The following is a 19,041-nucleotide window of genomic DNA, read 5'->3' on the forward strand; positions in this document are numbered from 1 at the left end:
ATGCATAATTAATTCTCGAAATATTTTATATTTAATATACGGTCTGATCAAAAAAAGACCGGAGACCTGATCGGTTGATATCCGTCAATTCTGTGATCCGGATCTGATAACTCTGTCTGATTCCTATCTTTCGGTGTCAGCCGTCCGATCAGTACCGCAAGAGACTTGGAGAGGATCCGAAGCCGAGGGGGTGAGTCCGCCCCGTACGCCACGACACACGGTCCCGCTGGCATGAGTTGCCTACCCTATATGTATGACGTCACGGATTTGAACATGACGTGAGATGTGTGGGGTTGTTATGTGACCGAGGATGTTTCCTGATTTCGTCGAGACAGGCAGACGACCTCCAACCTCGTCTATTTTTCTTCCTCCGGAAACCTAAATCCTTTTCTCCGCTCGGCTGAGCCTTTCTTTTCGCTTCGATTGCGAAGGTTTTGTTTTCGGAGATTTATCCGAAGACAAGCAAAAATCCCCGGTTGCAATTCAATCTTCTGACAACACCCCTTACCTGTTGATTCGAGCCGATTTCTTCTTTTCTTAATCTGCCTGTTCCCAAGTACCAAATGGGGAAAAACCAGGCTTACAAAGCGATGCAAAGGGCGAGGCTGGGGTCGTCCTCCGCCGGACCGGAGGAGATCGAAGACGGAATGGTTTGTACCATTTCATACCATCCTTTTTTTCAGTGTTTTTGTTCCTACTGCTTAAAAAATTGATTGTGCAAGAGGATCGTGATTGTTTAGATCGAGGTTGAGCGTCCCTCCTCCCCCTCCCCTTTCATTGGAGGAACCGATTCTTTTTTCTCTCTTTTTGGCCCTTCTGTATGAGACTCGAGTTGCCATTTTTCATCTTGTAGTTTGCTTCAACGGTTTTATCTGAATCTTTGACATCGTAAAGTTGTGATCTTCCGGTTTTTTTTTTTTGTTTTTTTTGTTTTAGTAGTTCATTTGGATAATTTGTTTGGTATTTTAATTGTTTCTTTTGGTTGTTATGCGGGTAAAAATATGATTCGATGGCAATAGTTGGTTATGGTGTCAACTTTTGCATCTGTTAGAGACGAAAAGCAGGACTTCAAGCAGTAGTTTTTTGAAAGTTTTAATGCATTTAGCAGCATAATGGTAGCATGTATTTTGGAGCGAATCCCTTAGCTAATCGGTCTACATGTTAGTAGTGTGCTTTGGTTTACATAAGGGCTTAAGAGTATCAATTTTTTTCCTCAACTTCACTTGATTAGTTTATGCAGGTTTCAAAAATCACATTAATAGTGTGATTTTTCAATGGAACAGACATAGGACTTAAGGCCACTTCAACTGAAGTCCATTTTGGTGAATGAACAGCCCTTAGTGGAAGTTAATTGCATCTATAACGTCTTTTCTATGGTTGATCATATTCAGTAAGTGCAAAAAATTTGAGGCTCAAATCGTATCTGTATTAATTTTGCAGTATTTATGCTTGTGGACCTTTTTTCTCCTTGTTGCTGGGTAAAGACATGAATTGTACAATTTTTTTTTTTTAAGAATGACTCTTCCACCGACAATAACTTTGTCAGTAATGTGCAATCATCGGTAACATCCCTAAATTGCTTCTGTTTTGTAGTCTTGAGGTTATGTAGTTCTCTTACGGTTTTACATTTTTGCTTTCCTTTGATCAAGACATACCTTTGAAGTAGCATGTCTTTGTTTATTGTTTAATACAATTGGATTATTACTAATGAGGACCATCGCAGACGGATGGTTCATTTCATTCACCAGAGTGGCATGCTGCTCGTTTAGCCAGCCTAAAAACATCCCACACCATAACATGGGAAGAGTTCAAGAGGAAACAGAAGGTAAGACATTGTCAACAGGACTACTGCAGTTTCTTAAGCAGTAAACAAAACATGCATTTCTCAATTCTTTCTTCATGTTGTGTTTATTATCTTTTAATGATATGTTTGGGGTGCATTTTTGAGGGAACCTTTTTCTATTTGTGTGTTAATTATTATCTTTTGATCTCACATGTATACAAAATTTCTGTTTTTTGATGTGTGTATACAGTATGTATATTAGTTTGCTTTGGTACGTGTAAACTTTGGAAGTATCTTATGTTTCATGTATGTTTTTTTAGTACATTTCTTACTGTATTCAACAATTTGACTGTTTTGAGATAAATTTGTCTCATTTCATCAATGTCTACAAAATTTGCCCATGTTCTTTCATTCTACTGAAAATGAACTCTGTTTCAAAATTTTTGACCAGTGAGGAGTCATGATGCCCATTTTACACAAAGATTATTCAATATTTTTATGACCATATTGAACATCAAGGCTTATTTTGAAGGCTCCAAATTTAGGAAATAATATGACTGCTAAAATGTTGCAGTAACTGCTGGTAAACCTTCTGATTTTTAAGACCACTAGAAATCTCCAAGGGCCTTGTGACTTTGGTTGGTTTTAAATTGTTTGTGAACTCCGTTGGTTTTGTCACGAGAAGATTTCTGCTACAAATTATTATGTTGCTTTAAGATTTAACTTTATGATCTACCAAGACTATCTGTGACATCTTTTTTGTCGTTGTGAACTAGAACACACATAATGCTGATCTTGTCTGAAGTTCATCGATACAGTGGTTTAATGTATGTTTGACATGGTAGACATGGTTATTTAGGGCTTTCCTACTGCTTTATTGATTTAACACAGGGAGTTTATATTTGTTTGCCTGTATGGGTTTGTATGGAAAATCAACATTACTAAATATCTGTGTATCTGAAGTATCTGTGAACAAACCTTTGTTATTTTTCATGATTGTTTATCCATTAGACTCCATCTTTGTCTTTATTATTATTGAGATAGCTGGTATAATGTTAAGATATACCTCTCCTAACAAAGGCTTCTCTCCTTATAGGTAAAGAACTTTCTCCAACTGTGGACATTTGGGACTAGATCTTAATTCAACTAGGATTGTTATATTATTGAAATTACTGTTAAATTAGAAAAAGCATCCTTCTTGTCTGTTCAGCATGCTGCAAGTGCCCATATTTTAAGCTAAATAAGAAGATAAGTGCGAGAAAAGTAGGAATGCCCAGGAGATCTCTTCTTGAGCTGGACTTGGACCTCTATGTTAGCATTCCCAGTCTACTTCAAAGCTATAGTGGTTAACCAGGGGTTTTTGCATGCTATACAAAACAACCTGGGGGTGATTCAGCCTCCTTCTAATCTCTCTATTACAATATCTTCTTTGTTTCTCATTTCCCTCTGTAAAATGTTCCTTCTCAACCTTCACTATGAATTTGTTTTATTGCTCACTAATTTATCGATTGATTATCTGTTAGCTTTTTTTTTTGGTTACTCGTACTCCTACAATCTCCCATGATTTAAATTTGTGATAACCATACGTGTTTCTAATAACATACACCAAAAACAGAAGTAACTAAAATCTTATTCCATTGAGTAATCTATGGGTCAAGTCACCTTTTGTTGAATCCCGATAAGACCTCTTAGTTTAGCTCATTTAGGCTGTAAAATTAATCAAACCCGATTTTGATCCTCATGCTGCAATGAAATGAGGACAAAATGATTCTATAAGAATTGACAATGCATAGGTTGAGAGTCAGATGTAACTTAATATGACTCAAACTAATAACTAAGTCTACAATGATTCCAACATAAATATGGTCTGCACTAGATATGTCAGAAAGAGTTCAAGCTTATTTACATTATAAAGCTCCTACCTTACCATAACTTGATAGGCAATTTCTTTCCTTTGTATGTCATTAATGTTCGACTCAAAACTTGTTATAGTATCCATCTTAAGAATTTCTCCCGCAATTTAAAATCATGATGGTGTTTCTTCTGGTAATGTGATATTTTGTTTATGGTTTTAGGAAGATGAACTCAGAAGAGATGAGCTTGAGGCTGATAAGGATAGAATGATGAGAGAATACAGAGCTCAGCTAGATGCTGAAAGGGCCCGGAAGCTGTCCCTTGGAAAAAATCACTCTGCCAGCAAGTCACATAAAAAAAAGGGTATATACATGTGGTTTAATGCTATGGTCTGGACTCTGTTGTCTTGATTTCGTATGCTCTCTTTGTCTTGAGTAATAATTAAACAGTCTTTGTGAATGATATTCATTTTTCTTCACTTTGCACATTTTTGAGAAATGCAATTGCTATTTTGTTGTCATAATGCAGACAGGAAGGACAAGGATTCCAAGAAACGAAGTAGCAGAAAGAGAAAGGTACTTCTGATCCTATTTCACTTTTCTAGGTACTGCATGTGCAAGTGTACTTTGCTATTATTTACAGAATTTTTCATTTTCTCTTCCAATTGATATCAACTAAGATTATGCATCCTGGCCCTTGGAATGATGCTTGTTTCTTTTCTTGATATGAGCACATTTGACTGATTGAAGTGTATGCATCGAAACTTCTAAGAACTTGCAGACAACATGAGCTAAGTTGAAAACTTCCAATCGCCAATGTTCTATGTGATTTGTACTTGGGATTTAGGTTATCCACTATGACAACATATTGATGCTTGATCTCATGTTGCATTTCTTATTTCGTTTGCCTGGCAATTGTTTTGATAATTCTGGTATGTTAAAAGGAGTTACATATATCTTGCAATAAAATCTTTGCAAGAATTTACTAGGAATAACTGACCATACAAGAAAGGGTCTTTCTCAGTCTACAATCTAGATTGATGCTGATTCTGCTGAAAGGGATTATGCATATGGTATTTAGGAACGAACATGTTGTTTTGTTTCAGTTTATAGAATCCATTTGTGGAACCAATAGCTACAAAATTTTGATTAGGAATGTGTTGCTGGTCAAACATACTTTTTGTTTTACTATAAGCTTGTGGTGTGTGCTTTCCGATTAGTGTATTGTTTAGTGAGTGATAGAAATTACATTGAGAAGGAATCTTACTCTTTTCTTACAGTCCATTATTTTTACTATCATAGTATCATGCTCATCGTTTTTTATCAAGATTCCAGGTCATCCTTGATTTTTCTGTCACCAATTCGTATGATCTGCAGTGTAACCACTACTGTTTGTTGACTTTTCTGCCTCGGTCCCAATTTTGATAGCAGAAAAGATCATCCGAGTCAAGTTCCTCTGGTTCATCCTCCGAATCTTCAAGCAGTGATGATGACTATGAAGATGATGAAAGGGAATCAAGGAGATCAAGATCCAAGAGATCAAAGAAGAAAAGGAAGCACAAGTCAAGGGTCAAACACTCTAGCAGCGACAGTGACAGCGACAAGAATGGCGGCCCAGTGCCATTATCAAAGTTCTTCGGAAGTGTCAAGAGATAGGTAGACCTTGTGCTGTGGGTTAGAAACGGCTCCACTCCATCTGAAATGGTGGTGATTCTGGTTACAAACTTGGATTACCGAGTTCTAATTATGCTGCTTAGAAAATATTATGTAACATTCATGCTGTTGGTGATTGGGAGTTCTCGAGAAGTTGCCCTGTGAGGATAACTCAGCATAATCCTGCCCAAGTATTTGTTATGAATCCATTTCTGCGCATGATCTGTTGCATCCTGAAAGCAGTGTCTTCTGCATTGAAGATGTTGTGGAGGCTTTGACCAGTTGATAATGCAGCAACCAATCATGTTAATGCTGCCAATTGCATGGATTGCATCACCTGTAATGTTGTTTGAAGGAGGGAAAAAAGGTATAAATTCCATGTTTTTATTATCTAAATAAGACATCTTAAAAATTGATTTTTGAAAAGATCAAAATATTCTTAGATCTTATTTATTATCGAAAAATATTTGATTTTTTTTTCATAAGGACAATTAGGATTTTCTATTTTAAGAAGAAAAAAAAATCTATTATATTCCATGATGAGATGATGTCAATTTTTTCCTTATCATCCTATTTCATTATATTATGATAATCATTTAATAGTGTTATCTATATATTTTATATTTTTATTATAATACATCATTATAATTTTATCCACCGTTGATCAAATGATTCGAAACAGCAATACGTGTGTTAATATTTGTTGTGATGTTGGATTTTATCAAGCGTTGGTTGTAAGCCGCAATCCACAATTTGATCAAACGGCTACGATCGCCTGACAGCTTGACAGAATATGAAAGAAGAACTCGATTGAATCGGACCAAAGGTATTCACGCCGTCACAGTCAAATAATAAATGTCATCGCTTCCGTCGTGGCGCGCACCAATTGAACGGTCGAGATCGAAGTGAGCGGGCATCAGAGCTGCACGTGGATCGCGCCTATTACAGCTCACGGTGAAGCAGACATTTAAACCGGATCTCAATCCGGCTCTTTCGAATCCCCGATTGAACCGGGTCCAAAAGAAAAGAGTGAGTCCACTGCCTTGATCCACGAGAGACTCCCGAAGCCGTCCGGTCCGGTTCGGGTAGACCGGGACGGCATGTCCCTCCACGTGTTTCCCCTTCCCGTACCCGTGAAACTCCGCGGCCATCATCTATAAAATGAAACCCCGGCGACGGCCTTTTGGACTCGGGAAGGGCGTGCGATCTGCGGCCCCAATTCGTTTCTGCGGTAAATCGATCCTTATGTGATAGTGTCTTACTTTTATTTCCTGCAATTCTTCCTCAACTTCTTGAATTCGGTTTGTTGGGATCGATTACTTGTCGGGTTTCTTCTTGTTGGGTTTTCTAGATCTGCGGTCATCGGAATCTGGTGGACCGAAGTCATCCGCTCCTGTGGCAGAAGGTTTTGTTCTCGATGGGTAGCGCGGAGCTGACGACCGAGGAGGTTGGTGACCTGAGATCGGGCTTTGATCTGTCCTTGCGCTATCATTTTAATTCTTTTGATGCATATGCCATTTTAGGTTTGTATTGATGATTGTTTGACTACGATGCTCAAGGCCGTGGATTGATTTTGGGATTGATCGTTGGTGTCCGGTGCATACTGATAATTAGATGACGTTGTTTGGCCTACCATCTGGGTAAAAAGAAAAAGACAAAGAAATAATATATGTCAGTGTTAGAAACAAAGAATTGATCGAGTTAATTGAAGTTCTTGTCAAATTATTATTTCTTGCTGTCAGCCTTTCCTTCTCAAACACCATTGGTGCGTGTTCTTGTCTTCATTAAGTTTGCAATTAGAAGCACCTTTCTGACCTATACAATTTTTTTTCTTGGGATTTCGTTTAATGGCTGTCGATGAATGATCATAGGCATAGACTGCGATAAGCCTTTTCTTTAATTCTTATTTTTTTTTCTAGTGCTTCCAAGATAGCAACAAAATCAGATACATGGTGAGAACTGAGAAATGTAGGTGATAATGGTTGCAATATGTGGGAAGCCAATATGGAAAAACCTAGGCTGCTGTTCTGATAGGTGGTTTTTCAACATCTATAAACTGACTGGAGTAACTAGTAAGAGGATGAGACTGAGAAGTACTAGCGATAGGAAAGCATGATCTGCGGTAAACTAGCAGGGGGAAGAGGACAAAGGAGGAAGACAATGATAAGGACAAGGGAGGAGGACTATGGTAGCAGTAGCACTACGATGGCTGGTGATGCAGAGAAGATGAATAGAGGCTGGCTTTGACCTACAATATCCTACTTTGTTAATCTACATCGTCCCAACATTGAGATCAATTTATAGCTCATGGTACAAGATGACATGGACATCAGCAATTCCCAGACATAGATCTGACTATTTGGGTTTGATTATGGATCTTTTCCACATTTGAGTTCTTTTAAGGGCATAAATACTAGTCAAACTTTAACAGTCACTGAATCACTTCTTACTTTTTTAACTAAATTTTTATTACGTCATCTTCTACCTCACCCTGTGCTATTAATATAAATTAATTTATTTGTCTGATTGGTGTATCTATAGGTCTCCTTTGGATGTGTTTATACCACCTTCAATATATCCTTTTCATTTTATACTTTATCGGAATTAATATTAATCGTTATTATTGTAAACATTTCTTGTTTTAATTTTTTTAGTTACCCTGCATCTCCAACTTAGCATCCTCATTTTCATTGACACTTATTTTTGGTGAAATGTTTCTTAATTGTCTAACATTACATTCCATGAAATAGCTCATCTTACAATGAAGGATTTATTCTCCAATAGAAGGGTATATCAACTGGCAGATGGAACAATTTGGTTGGTGTGACAATGTAATATGAAGGAAAGAACAAAAATATTATGTGATCAAATTTCTTTTTCCAATTAAAACTATGCATATACACAGAACAAACCTTGTTCTGCATGTCATGTAATGCAGCACCAGAAGCAGATTTACAACAAAAAGGCATCGTAAATATAACACTATAAAGAATTTACATTGTCTAGTGGTGATGTCTTCTTTGAAGAAGACCTTACCTTTGAGTTAATTAATTTTATCAGGTCTCTGCTGGAATTTTGGTTAAGTAGGAGTAATTTTTTATTCTGTTTAAGAACCTTGGTTACCACTTATTTTGTCTCAATTTGCATTTGAAGGTTCTCAAGATGGACATACCATGGGAAACTTATATGACTACAAAGCTCATTACAGGAACACATCTTCAGCTACTAAGGCGCTATGATAAAAAATCTGAAAGCCAAAGAGCTGCTTTGCTTGATGATGTAAGCACTGGTTTATTTTCTTTTTCTTTTCTTATTCAAATTTATTAGTGCCATCTTCATCTAATTGGTACCGAAGTATGATGTTTTGATTCCATTTATAACTTTCGTTATGCTCTAGGTGAATGCTTTTTGAAGTGGTTTTGAAATTTGTCCACCCTTTTGTCTTTTTTTTTTTCCTAACTTCAGATGTTGACTATCTATATAAATGTAGCTTCTGTGGTGACACATAATATAACTTTTGAGTTGATTTTGCTAATATATTTTTCTTATACATAGTTATAGTTATTTTAGCCTAGATATTGTGTCTATGTTGTATCTTACTTGTAAAAGTAAAGGGAATGAACCCAATGTACGAGGCGCCCGCCAATATGGGGCTTGAGAAGGCGTTCTTTATATTTTTTTCATCCTATAAGAGTTAAATCATATTAGAATCCTAAGTTTATGGTTATTGCAAGAAACAAAATGTAATTTGTTTTGATATAAGTTTATTGCCTAGCTGCTTGGACTATGGCATCAAGCTATTTCCTTCTGTGTAACAGTGTAGTGTTACCTATATTGGCAACTATAATCTGACTTACATATTGATGATTGCAAATTTAAAGACTATTATTGGAAGATTTAGAACCTTTTCTTATATACACTATTTTAGAGAATCTAATCAACCAGCAAATTAGGCTGCTAGACAGGGTATGATAGATAACATATCCTCTTTTTAGAAGGAGATATCACTTCTCCTCTAGCTGAGAATTTTTTTGGTCTGGACCATACCACTTAGCATGCCGGCATACCATGATCAGTTGAACCTCTACTGCCTAGTGTACCAGCATTCCATGTGTCAGTATCTCGTATTGGTCCTAAAATTTTAAATCATGGTTCCAACCACATTGGCATGTGTGATTTCTGGACAGACAGGGCCAAAACTTTACCTCCTTTATCTTTGTAGTATATAATAGTATATATAGTCTGGCATTATATTTAATTTTTGACTGTTGGGAGACCATTATTGATGCATTCATGCCCTTCCTTTCTTGACTCTTTTCATTTAATACTTCGGTCTGGACTGCCATCTTTTATTTAGTGTAACGATAATCTAAGGTAGTCACTGTTTGCTACTTAAAATGCTTCCTTTCCTTTCATATTTAATAAGTTCCATGTATGCATATGATGTACAGCGAGTTGGACAAGTATAAAGCTTAGACCATGTTTTCACTGAATTTCTCTCTAAAATTTGTCAAAGGACTTGATATTCATATTGATTGTCTGAACTTTTAAACCATTTAGATTCTGAGTGGTCATGATAAAGCAATATTAGCTGTGTGAATAATTTCAGTACACACTGGTCACATTAAATTAATTCATTTGACAGGATGGACCAGCTTATGTAGCGGTCTTCATAAACATTTTGCGTGACATTTCTAAGGAAGAAACAGTTGAGTATGTGCTTGCTCTCATTGACGAAATGCTCACAGGTATGAAGTGGTGCAGAATGTGACAAAATTATGATCTCTTATGTGAATAATCTTGACAAATTTCTTTCTGTTCTTTGCAGCAAATCCGAAACGAGCTAGACTTTTTCATGACAAATCACTATCAAACGAAGATACTTATCAGCCTTTCTTAAGTTATGGTCTTCAGGATTTTCTTTTTTTATCCAATTTTTATCAATGATATCAGTGGCCAAATGTGTCTTTGAGGTTGACAGTTGGAACTAGCTGACCAACTTCTATTGTATTATAATAAACCTTTAAGGACCATCTTTTTAATTGGTAGCCTTTCATGTAGCAACTTATTCTCCTCCTAGTCATGCTTAGAGTGTCATTCTGGTTTTGTTAAGTTTTTATTTTTTTGGTGAAGTAATCAAACTAATTGAGTTGTTAAAGGTTCAACAATCCCTCTGATTGGCCCTTCCCTGAAAATAGATTTCTTTTTCCGTGGTATATTTGTCGAGGTGAATGGTATAATGATTTCATTATGAAACATCTTATTGGTGTAGTGATTTTTTTCTTTTTCTGCAATTTGGATTGTGCTTGAATCATTTACACATTTCACTTCTGATCTTTCAGATGGCTTCAGGAAGGCAATTGGTTCATACAAGAGAAGAGTTGTAAGATACTGACACTTATAGTAAGGTACATCAAATTCTCAAATGGTGCAAATACTGTTGTAGATTTTATGATCAACCGAACAATCAACAAGTGTGCTTGCGTTCAGTGCTCGTCCTAAAGGTCAGCATGGCCTTGTTTCAAATGGAGAATCTTCACATTCTAAGAGCAAAATCTCAGCTATTGATGCTGTTCTAGAAGGCCTACTTGATTGGCTCTGTTTACAGGTAAAACTTGTATGCGTCATCATGGAAACAACATAGCAATTTTTGTTACATTTTATAGCTATATAATTGAAAAACGAAAAAAAAAAAAGAAAAAGACCAAAAAGAAGGAACCATCTCATTCAGTAAATTGATGTGTCATGGCTTAGTAATAATTGAGTTGATTTTGTAGTCTATGCATTCGGTAATTTATAAAGCTTGTGATGTAGTAATACCTGGGAAATGTGTCACAATGCTTTTCCCAAGTTCCACTTGAGTTTCTGTTTTTCAATCATATAAATATTTTTGACTTTTATGGACTCGTCAGTGAGCTATAGACTAGTGATGTTTGTCACAGTGTTTTTTTCTGAGCTCCATTTCTGTTTTCATTTGAACAGGTGTTTCGACTTCTATGAACTTTTCAGTAAGCTATAGACTGGTGATGTTAAGTTAATTAGCATGTTCTTGATTATCAAGGAAGTTTGCTTAGATTTCAGTTAATATGATCCGAGATTCTATTGTCTGGCATCATGATCATCTAAAGCTATTGAATCTGATATGATTTGGCCAAAATACTTTTTCGTAGTCACTTATATGAAAAATGAACAAAGCCATTCTGCAACGAGATGTCATGAACGAATTACATTTTTGATGGTTCATTGTGGATGAGTTCCCAATACTTGACTTTCCTGTGTTTCAGATCATATATATTTTATTTTGGTCATATATTTTAATTCTACAGCAAACTGCACCAACGTTTTCTTGATAACTATTCTAATAGTTCTGAAACCCTTTTATATTTAACCTGGTAACCACAGTGATCATTCTGTGACACATTTATATTTGGGTTAAGGTAACCTAAACGTGACTTGATTATAAAAATTGCTATCTGACTTATGGGGAGCAAGTTGATGGGCTCATGAACATATTTCCCACCTTTACTGAGAAGAATGAAAAAAAGAGATGATGTCATGGAGAAGCTAAATATTATAGAAACAGGCAAAGAAGTCCAATTAAGATGAATCTTTTGGCTGAAGACTGGTTGATTGCCTTCAACCTAAATATATGAACATACTTGTTGATCTCTTAAACAAGTAGACATTTCCCACCTTGATGGATTGACAATCAGTTACATGTTGATACATTATTCTCGTGATATGGATTTAACTATTCTGAATATATTATTTACTCATCTTGCCCTTCCACAACTGTTTTACTCTTCATCAGTTCACACTCCGTGTATGGATGGGCAAACGGGTCATTGACCCAGTATAATGTTGATTAAGAACAAGTTTTATTTTTATTGTGCTTTATGTTTGGTGTGGTATGTAAGAGCATACATTTGTAACACACTCATGCTGTTTTAGCAAGAGAATGATATATATATATATATATATATATATATATATATATATATATATATATATATATATATAAACAGTTAGATGATCAGCGTTCTTTCTAACTATGGATTACTGAAAGTAGTTGTACTTTCCAGCTGAAGGCCCCAACTCACCCCAATCGTTCTGTGCCATTGGCTGTAAGTTGCCTAGCCACTTTGCTAAGAGAACGCTTTGTCAGGGTTTCATTTGTACAAGCAGATGGTGTTAAATTGCTAATTCCTTTGATTTCCCCAGCATCAACTCAGCAGTCCATTCAGGTAAAAATGATTTAATTTCTTTCTGTGGTTCTGTTTCAAGTTCCACAGATCATACTGTGTGGTTATTGACTTGAACTTGCAGTAACTTTTTGATCTGTTGTCTGGTTTTATGCTTGATAATTGTTTGTTTCTTGTCGTGCCTTGTTTCATCTGAATGTAGTTTGTCGTCTGGGTTTCCAACATCACTCTAAATGATAAACATGATGAAACAGGTGAATAGCTGATTGCATAAATGGATCTGAACAATGACCAACTTCAGTATATGTTGCATGACATCTTCAAGATTGCTAATGTGCATCTTGATTTTCTTAGTTCTATTAAGAATATTTTAGATATATTTCTTTGACTTTGTTTTTTGTATTTGTGTCCACATAATGTGCTTAACTGTACATATCTCATTTGCATTAATGTGCTTAACTGTACATATCTCATTTGCATTAAATGTATCACTGCAAAGAAGGCATACATTTCATAAGCCATCTTTCTTCTTCCACAGTTATATAAAAATTTAATGTTATCGACTATGCTTAAGCTTGCATTAATTTGCCTACTGTTTTTGTTGATACTTTTATCCATTTTTCTGAAATGTTTTTGAAGCCAACAATATTCTTTTGCAGCTGCTTTATGAAACTTGCCTTTGTATTTGGCTCTTGTCCTATTATGATGCAGCAATTGATTACTTGGCCACTACTAGGGTAATGCCAAGGCTGGTTGACGTTGTAAAAGGTTCAACAAAGGAAAAGGTTGGATTCTCTAACTATTTCTTTCTGACTCAGTGATCTAAACTTAGTCTAAATGTAGTGGTGATTTTGCTAAAGTGTATATCTCCGGTGCAGGTTGTGAGGGTCATTGTATTGACTTTGCGCAATTTGTTACCGAAGGCAGCATGTGGGGCCCAAATGATTGACCTCGGATTGCCGCAAATTGTTCAGTCTCTAAAAGCTCAGGCCTGGAGTGATGAGGTTACATTTATGATACCCTCTCATGCTATTTTTGGTGCGTTTACTTTTAAAACCATAGTTGCAAAGCCACAAGTACTCAAATATCAGATGCTGCAGATTGATATTCCGTCACTTTTGAAACACATTTGAACAAGCTATAGTCCTGTGATTAAATGGTAATGTCCTTACCATCTTCTCATTCCACGCAGGATTTATTGGAAGCATTGAATCAGCTAGAAGATGGACTGAAGGAACACATTAAAACTTTAAGTTCCTTTGATAAATATAAGCAGGAAGTCCTTCTCGGTCATCTTGACTGGTATCCTATGCACAAGGATCCAGGATTCTGGCGTGAAAATATTACAAATTTTGAAGAAAACGATTTCCAGGTATGTCATGTTACTCAAATTGTGGAGGAAGTTGCATGCTGAAGGACTCTGGTACTTTTTCTGTGGGAATCATGGGTTGTCTAGCCATCACAATTATATGCTTGTTGACTGAATTTTGACCTTTGAGTAAGGGTGTTTCATACACATGGAGAAAAATCAATAATAAAAGAAGAAAGCAGGGTAACCATGGATCATATTCCATGTGTATATTGCCTTTCTTTTTTATGTTGTTGCAAGTCCTTGTATGCAACTTCTCACTTGGAACTAATATTACTGTTGGTAAAGCTCTTGTTGACTATGTAAATGCTAAAAGACTATCAAATTCCAGTCATCTTAACCAATTTAAACATACTAGAAGCAAATACAGTGCCAGGAAAATAACACAATAGATAACAGCTTCAAATTATTACTCTGTGAAACTTGTAGTGGCTGCACATGCAACTGCTATTTAACTTTTGTTGTTATTTTAGATCACTTAGTGCTGATGTGTTCTTTTCCTTTGGACCTTGCACTAATGATACTTATACAGACCCATGGTTGATGCTTATCTAATTTCCAGTAAATATTTTTTGCAGATCCTGCGTGTCCTCATCACAATCCTCGACACCTCCGGTGATCCAACGGCACTTGCTGTTGCATGCTATGATTTGTCTCAATTTATCCAGTACCACCCTGCTGGAAGAATCATCGTGTCAGACCTGAAGGCCAAGGACCGGGTAATGAAGCTCATGAATCATGAAAATGCTGATGTGACCAAGAATGCTCTTCTCTGCATCCAGAGGCTTTTCCTTGGTGCCAAATATGCTAGCTTCTTACAGTCTTAAGTCAGTGTTGTTCCCAGTGGGACCCAATCTCTGGTACCATCTCATTTTATAATGCGCCCCTTACATTTGGCGATTCTGTTTGTGTTCAAAAGCCATCTGAAACATTGTGGTAGAGTTGAGGTTTTAGATACCAACCCAATACTGGTTTGGTAACCTATGGAATCATCGCATTAATATAAATGATGGTATGTTGATCTGTACCATAACCACTATCATTAAATAAAATAATAAAAAATGAACTGATGTGTACCGGTATGATCTATACCGGTTTTGATTGCAGGGCCTTGAATGTTGTTACTTTCGTTGAGGTGACCTGTATCCTGTAAAAGTTCATAACTATTTCTGGCACCCGTATTGAGGGCCTGAATTAATTTATTTAATTATGTGCTTGAATTTTTATCGTCACTTGTATTGCTTAGGAGTGGATGATGACTTGGTTTGATTAGTCTTTGTGGCATGCAGTGGTGCCGTGGGACTGCAGTCCCAAAAACACACTGCGCCTGCAAATAGGTGATGCTGAGTCGTGAATTTATACTGTTTGGATTGCATATAATTATTATCTGTTTACCTTCAGAATTCAGGATGAGCTGCAAAGAAATTGTCATCAGTTGCAGTCAATAATTGACTTCTTTTTTAATGTTTCATCTCCTCCTCATTGGAGTACCCGATCAATAATTTTTGGAGGAATATGACATGGTAAATGTTGTCATCTTATATTATGATCTATGATTTAAATTGTAGGATAATGATTATGTTTCTGAAATGTGGTGCCCTCCTCCATGGGTCATTCAAGATTAGTTTTCATCTCCTATGTTTTCTTTTTAACTCAATTATCTTACTGGATCGGAGTGTTTTGAATGTTCGATGGCAGTGCGGACTGCTGAATGTTCGATGGCAATGCAACAAAACCCACAAGCAACTTTTGAATGTTCGATAGCAGTGCGGACTGCTGAGACAAACCAAGAAAGAAGGAGATCTGCCAGTCTTCCATTCCCATCATTTTATGATTCAAAAACTTGTCATCGCAAATCAAACTCAAACTTTCAAGAATGAACGAGCAAGAAGAAGAAGCCACAAGGTTCATATCTTCCAAAAGATTCACTTCCTGTCTACTAATTCATCCCTAATAAAACAATCACCCATCTGTTCCAAGGATTTGTCCATGCAGCATAGAATTCTCCATGTATGCACAAAACTACGATGAAGTAAATGAAGATCCGTAAGTGGCAGACGGATCACAACTTGTTGCACCGGCTAAACCTCTTAGAACTACTACTCTTCCTCGGCCATCACCATCCTGCTGAGAGGACTCGGCCCGATCCTCTTCCTCCTCGTGGCATTCCTCTTCCTCATGAACTCCATCTGGTTCCTCCTCCTCAGCTGCATCATCGCCTCCTCCTCCACCACGAACCTCCGCATCAGCATGTCATCCGTCAAAGACTTCCCCCTGAACACTCTTCGGCCCTCGGCGGACCCTCGCGTGCTCGCCATCCATCGCTCCGGCGGCGACTTCGACCTCGGGCAACTGTAGCTTCTCCGCGACGGCGCATCGGCTCGAAACACCTCGTTGTAGGAAGACATGGGAGCACAGAGGCAGACTCGGGTGAACGAAGAGGCTACCTTCAGAGAGCTGCATCTTCCCAGCTTCTGCTTGCTGGAGTCTGCAGCAGTTCCGGTACTAGGCCTTGCTGTTGGAGATCTTGTTGCAGACTTCCAGAGAATTATGACCTCCATCACTCTTCCATACCATGGCTTTCTGAAACACATGCAGAAGTCGACACTCTTCAAACATAGTATCAGCGCAACTCAAGCCGTATGCATGGCAGAACAAAAGCGTGTAACGGGGAGAGAGAGAGAGAGAGAGAGAGAGAGAGAGACGAGTGGAGATGGATGCTTGCCTCTGTTGTGGCTGCTTCTGCTCTTGCATCAACAGGGAGTGGAGAAACATGGGAGGCAGCTCCAAGTTTGTCCGCGAACAGAGTGGTTGGAGCCAATTGTGCTGCGCTCGGTGGGAGAGATTGAAGAGCGGCAATGTGGTCCTCTCCCTTCTTCTTCTTTTTGCTTTTGCTTTGCAGGATTCCTTAGAACGAGGGAGAAATTGGCCTTACAAATCAACGATGGTTGAAACAGCAGACAGTCATTTGAGACCTTTTCCATCTCATCTAATTCGGGTCAGATCCGATGACCCCATAGGTCAATGCTGTCTGTGTAACCACAAGCACCAAAAGATCATCTCAGAGTACCTACCATAACATGAATCTGGCCCATCACAAAGCTGTTCCTGACTACTTTTTCTCTGGACTTGAAGCCACCAATCATAGTTCCAACATCTTAAACTGGACCTCCATGGTGAAAGCCAGTAAGAGAGAGAGTAAGAGAGAGACCCACACAAAGGTCTGAGCTCAAACATACTATTGAAATCGTGCTATGCACATCAGAAACATTGGTAGTGGTCGGTGGTAGTCTAATATCAAACGAAAGCAAAGCAGAGGCAGGGAGAAAGAGAACATGATTGCTGAACACGACTGCTTTATGACATTTAAGATCTCAGAGCAGAATCCTCCAATGGCTGACGAGAACTACAGTGGCAAGTTCTACCAGCTCAAAGTATATTGTTCTTGATTCCTCTTTGGCAGCTTACAGGTGTGTCATTTGGAATCAATTCAAGCTCGAGGTACTTAAAAAAGTTCCTGCAAGTTGTATCTTAAGCCTGGTTAATATATATCCTTAAGGATGCCTGCTCAAAATGTCTTACATCTGGATTATTATCTCCTTACTTTTGGAGGAATAAGCTTTATAAAATGTTGGAGGATATGGCTTTTGCCTTTACACTTTCATCTTTAAAGAAGAACAACTGTGATTCCCTACATGGATAATGTTTGTCCTTCCAGATAACTTTGCTCATGAATCTTCAAGTTACTTGAACTCTTACCCAGTAACAAAGGGTTTGCTGGTGAGTTGTAGATATGCATGAGCTGTGCTTAGGAAAAAGCTCAGCATGGATGATTCTCTTGTGTAGGTCTGCATGTCTCACTCAGGGGGCCAAGTCATCAGAAGTTCCAACTTCACCATAGAATTGATGGTATGAGTTGGGGGGGAAACAAACAGAGATCAAACAATGTGATGATGCAGCATCAGCTAAGATGATAAGACATCAATCACCATCACCACTGCTATATCATGTTGCACATTTTGCTTACTATGTTCTGAAGAGTGTGGCCTTTGGCACACACTGTAATGTTTGGCAGTTAGGAATCATGACAAGGAGGAAGGTGACAAATTTTGGTATGCCTCAAATCTAGTTCTGATTCTTTCTATGTGTTGATACAAGTTGTCACCATTGTAGCTTTTTTGAATCATGATGGAATGGTTGTAGACTTTGCATTTCCAAAAAAAAAAAAAAAATCATTTGACATCTCTCCAATGAAAATAATTTATAATATCTTATCGTAAATTTTTCCGAGTTACTTTGTGAGTTTGAAACTACGATAAAGTTTCCTTGGTTCCTGCATTAACAAGAGTCGCGTGCGCGAAAACATCAATTTTCATGCAATAAGTTCTTACTAGATTATATATCTTCTGAAAGCCAAACCCTGTTCTTTAACCAGTAAAGACCGCAGTCCATGAAGAATAAGTTCATGCCAAGCAGGGTTTGTCGTACCGAGCCGTACCGCCCGGTACGGGCGGTATGTACCGGTCCGATAGGTTTTCGGTACGCGGACCGACGGTTACCGGTCCGAAGTACTGTAGCAGGTACTGTAACATTGTAGCAGGTACCGTAGCATTGTATCAGGTACTGTAGCACTGTAGCAGTGCTATAGTACTCGATACACTCAAGTGTACCGCTCGGTATACCGTACCGTACCGGTACCGAGCCCAGGTCGAAATACCGGTACGGTACGATATTGCGAACCTTGATGCCAAGAACAAGTGTTTGCTGGCTTTGCTTTTCCTCCTCTTCTTCTCATCTGCATGCATATATGTTTGCTTCCTCATTATCTCGAATCCTACTGACCTAAATTGCAAATGAACAATTTTACTATAATACTAAGAAATCACTTTGTAATATCTTCTAATTCATTATAAAGATTAATTTTCAGGAGCATATATATATATATATATATATATATATATATATATATATATATATATATATATATATATATAATCTGTTCCAAACGACCGAACCATCAATTTTGACCGACTAATTTAATTTAATTTGGACCGGCACGTCGAGCCGGGAAATCTAGGCCTGCTTGCGGGCCACATTGGGTCGGAGAATGGTAGGTTGGCCGAGCTCAATCTGAACTCTAGTCGGTTCCAACCCAACCGATTGCCACCCACGAACACTAAA

At 37.6% G+C, this 19,041-nt stretch overlaps 3 protein-coding genes across 5 annotated transcripts; 2 read left to right on the forward strand and 1 right to left on the reverse strand.

Moving 5' to 3' along the window:
• The first annotated feature begins 316 nt into the window (after positions 1–316).
• On the forward strand, positions 317–5,508 carry LOC135648689 (uncharacterized). Of its 3 annotated transcripts, none has more exons than XM_065166580.1 (5): positions 317–650; positions 1,724–1,825; positions 3,859–4,000; positions 4,166–4,241; positions 5,065–5,508. In XM_065166580.1, the coding sequence occupies exons 1-5, from the start codon at positions 564–566 to the stop codon at positions 5,294–5,296; spliced, it is 639 nt and encodes a 212-aa protein (XP_065022652.1). In that variant the 5' UTR covers positions 317–563; the 3' UTR covers positions 5,297–5,508. The 3 variants fall into 3 exon arrangements, with proteins under 3 accessions (XP_065022652.1, XP_065022653.1, XP_065022654.1); XM_065166581.1 differs by having other exon boundaries at positions 318–650; positions 4,166–4,212; XM_065166582.1 differs by having other exon boundaries at positions 320–650; positions 4,166–4,212; positions 5,068–5,508.
• Positions 5,509–6,462: 954 nt separating this feature from the next.
• On the forward strand, positions 6,463–15,092 carry LOC135649938 (probable V-type proton ATPase subunit H). Its single transcript, XM_065168920.1, has 12 exons — positions 6,463–6,520; positions 6,641–6,736; positions 8,443–8,568; positions 9,935–10,037; positions 10,118–10,188; positions 10,630–10,697; positions 10,780–10,897; positions 12,372–12,533; positions 13,151–13,276; positions 13,370–13,495; positions 13,684–13,863; positions 14,439–15,092. Exons 2-12 carry the CDS (start codon positions 6,707–6,709, stop codon positions 14,685–14,687), a joined length of 1,359 nt encoding a protein of 452 aa, XP_065024992.1. The 5' UTR covers positions 6,463–6,520; positions 6,641–6,706; the 3' UTR covers positions 14,688–15,092.
• A 645-nt stretch (positions 15,093–15,737) lies between these two features.
• On the reverse strand, positions 15,738–16,778 carry LOC135648897 (uncharacterized). The gene is made up of 2 exons (XM_065166908.1): positions 16,586–16,778; positions 15,738–16,443 (listed from the first exon to the last, which is right to left on the reverse strand). Exons 1-2 carry the CDS (start codon positions 16,633–16,635, stop codon positions 15,960–15,962), a joined length of 534 nt encoding a protein of 177 aa, XP_065022980.1. The 5' UTR covers positions 16,636–16,778; the 3' UTR covers positions 15,738–15,959.
• Between the last annotated feature and the right edge of the window lie 2,263 nt (positions 16,779–19,041).

Source organism: Musa acuminata, chromosome BXJ3-9 (assembly GCF_036884655.1).
Source record: "Musa acuminata AAA Group cultivar baxijiao chromosome BXJ3-9, Cavendish_Baxijiao_AAA, whole genome shotgun sequence".
NCBI lineage: Eukaryota > Viridiplantae > Streptophyta > Magnoliopsida > Zingiberales > Musaceae > Musa > Musa acuminata.

Excerpts from the sequence above, each read along its gene's own strand:
- LOC135649938 (XM_065168920.1), top strand. The coding sequence starts at position 6,707 with ATGGGTAGCGCGGAGCTGACGACCGAGGAG. Across the intron at positions 10,038-10,117 it reads CATTGACGAAATGCTCACAG|CAAATCCGAAACGAGCTAGA; the intron begins GTATGAAGTGGT and ends TGTTCTTTGCAG. Across the intron at positions 13,496-13,683 it reads CTCAGGCCTGGAGTGATGAG|GATTTATTGGAAGCATTGAA; the intron begins GTTACATTTATG and ends CATTCCACGCAG.
- LOC135648689 (XM_065166580.1), top strand. The coding sequence starts at position 564 with ATGGGGAAAAACCAGGCTTACAAAGCGATGCAAAGGGCGAGGCTGGGG. Across the intron at positions 1,826-3,858 it reads AGTTCAAGAGGAAACAGAAG|GAAGATGAACTCAGAAGAGA; the intron begins GTAAGACATTGT and ends TTATGGTTTTAG. Across the intron at positions 4,242-5,064 it reads ATCCTATTTCACTTTTCTAG|CAGAAAAGATCATCCGAGTC; the intron begins GTACTGCATGTG and ends CAATTTTGATAG.
- LOC135648897 (XM_065166908.1), bottom strand. The coding sequence starts at position 16,635 with ATGTTTCTCCACTCCCTGTTGATGCAAGAGCAGAAGCAGCCACAACAG. Across the intron at positions 16,444-16,585 it reads CAGAAGCAGCCACAACAGAG|AAAGCCATGGTATGGAAGAG; the intron begins GCAAGCATCCAT and ends CATGTGTTTCAG.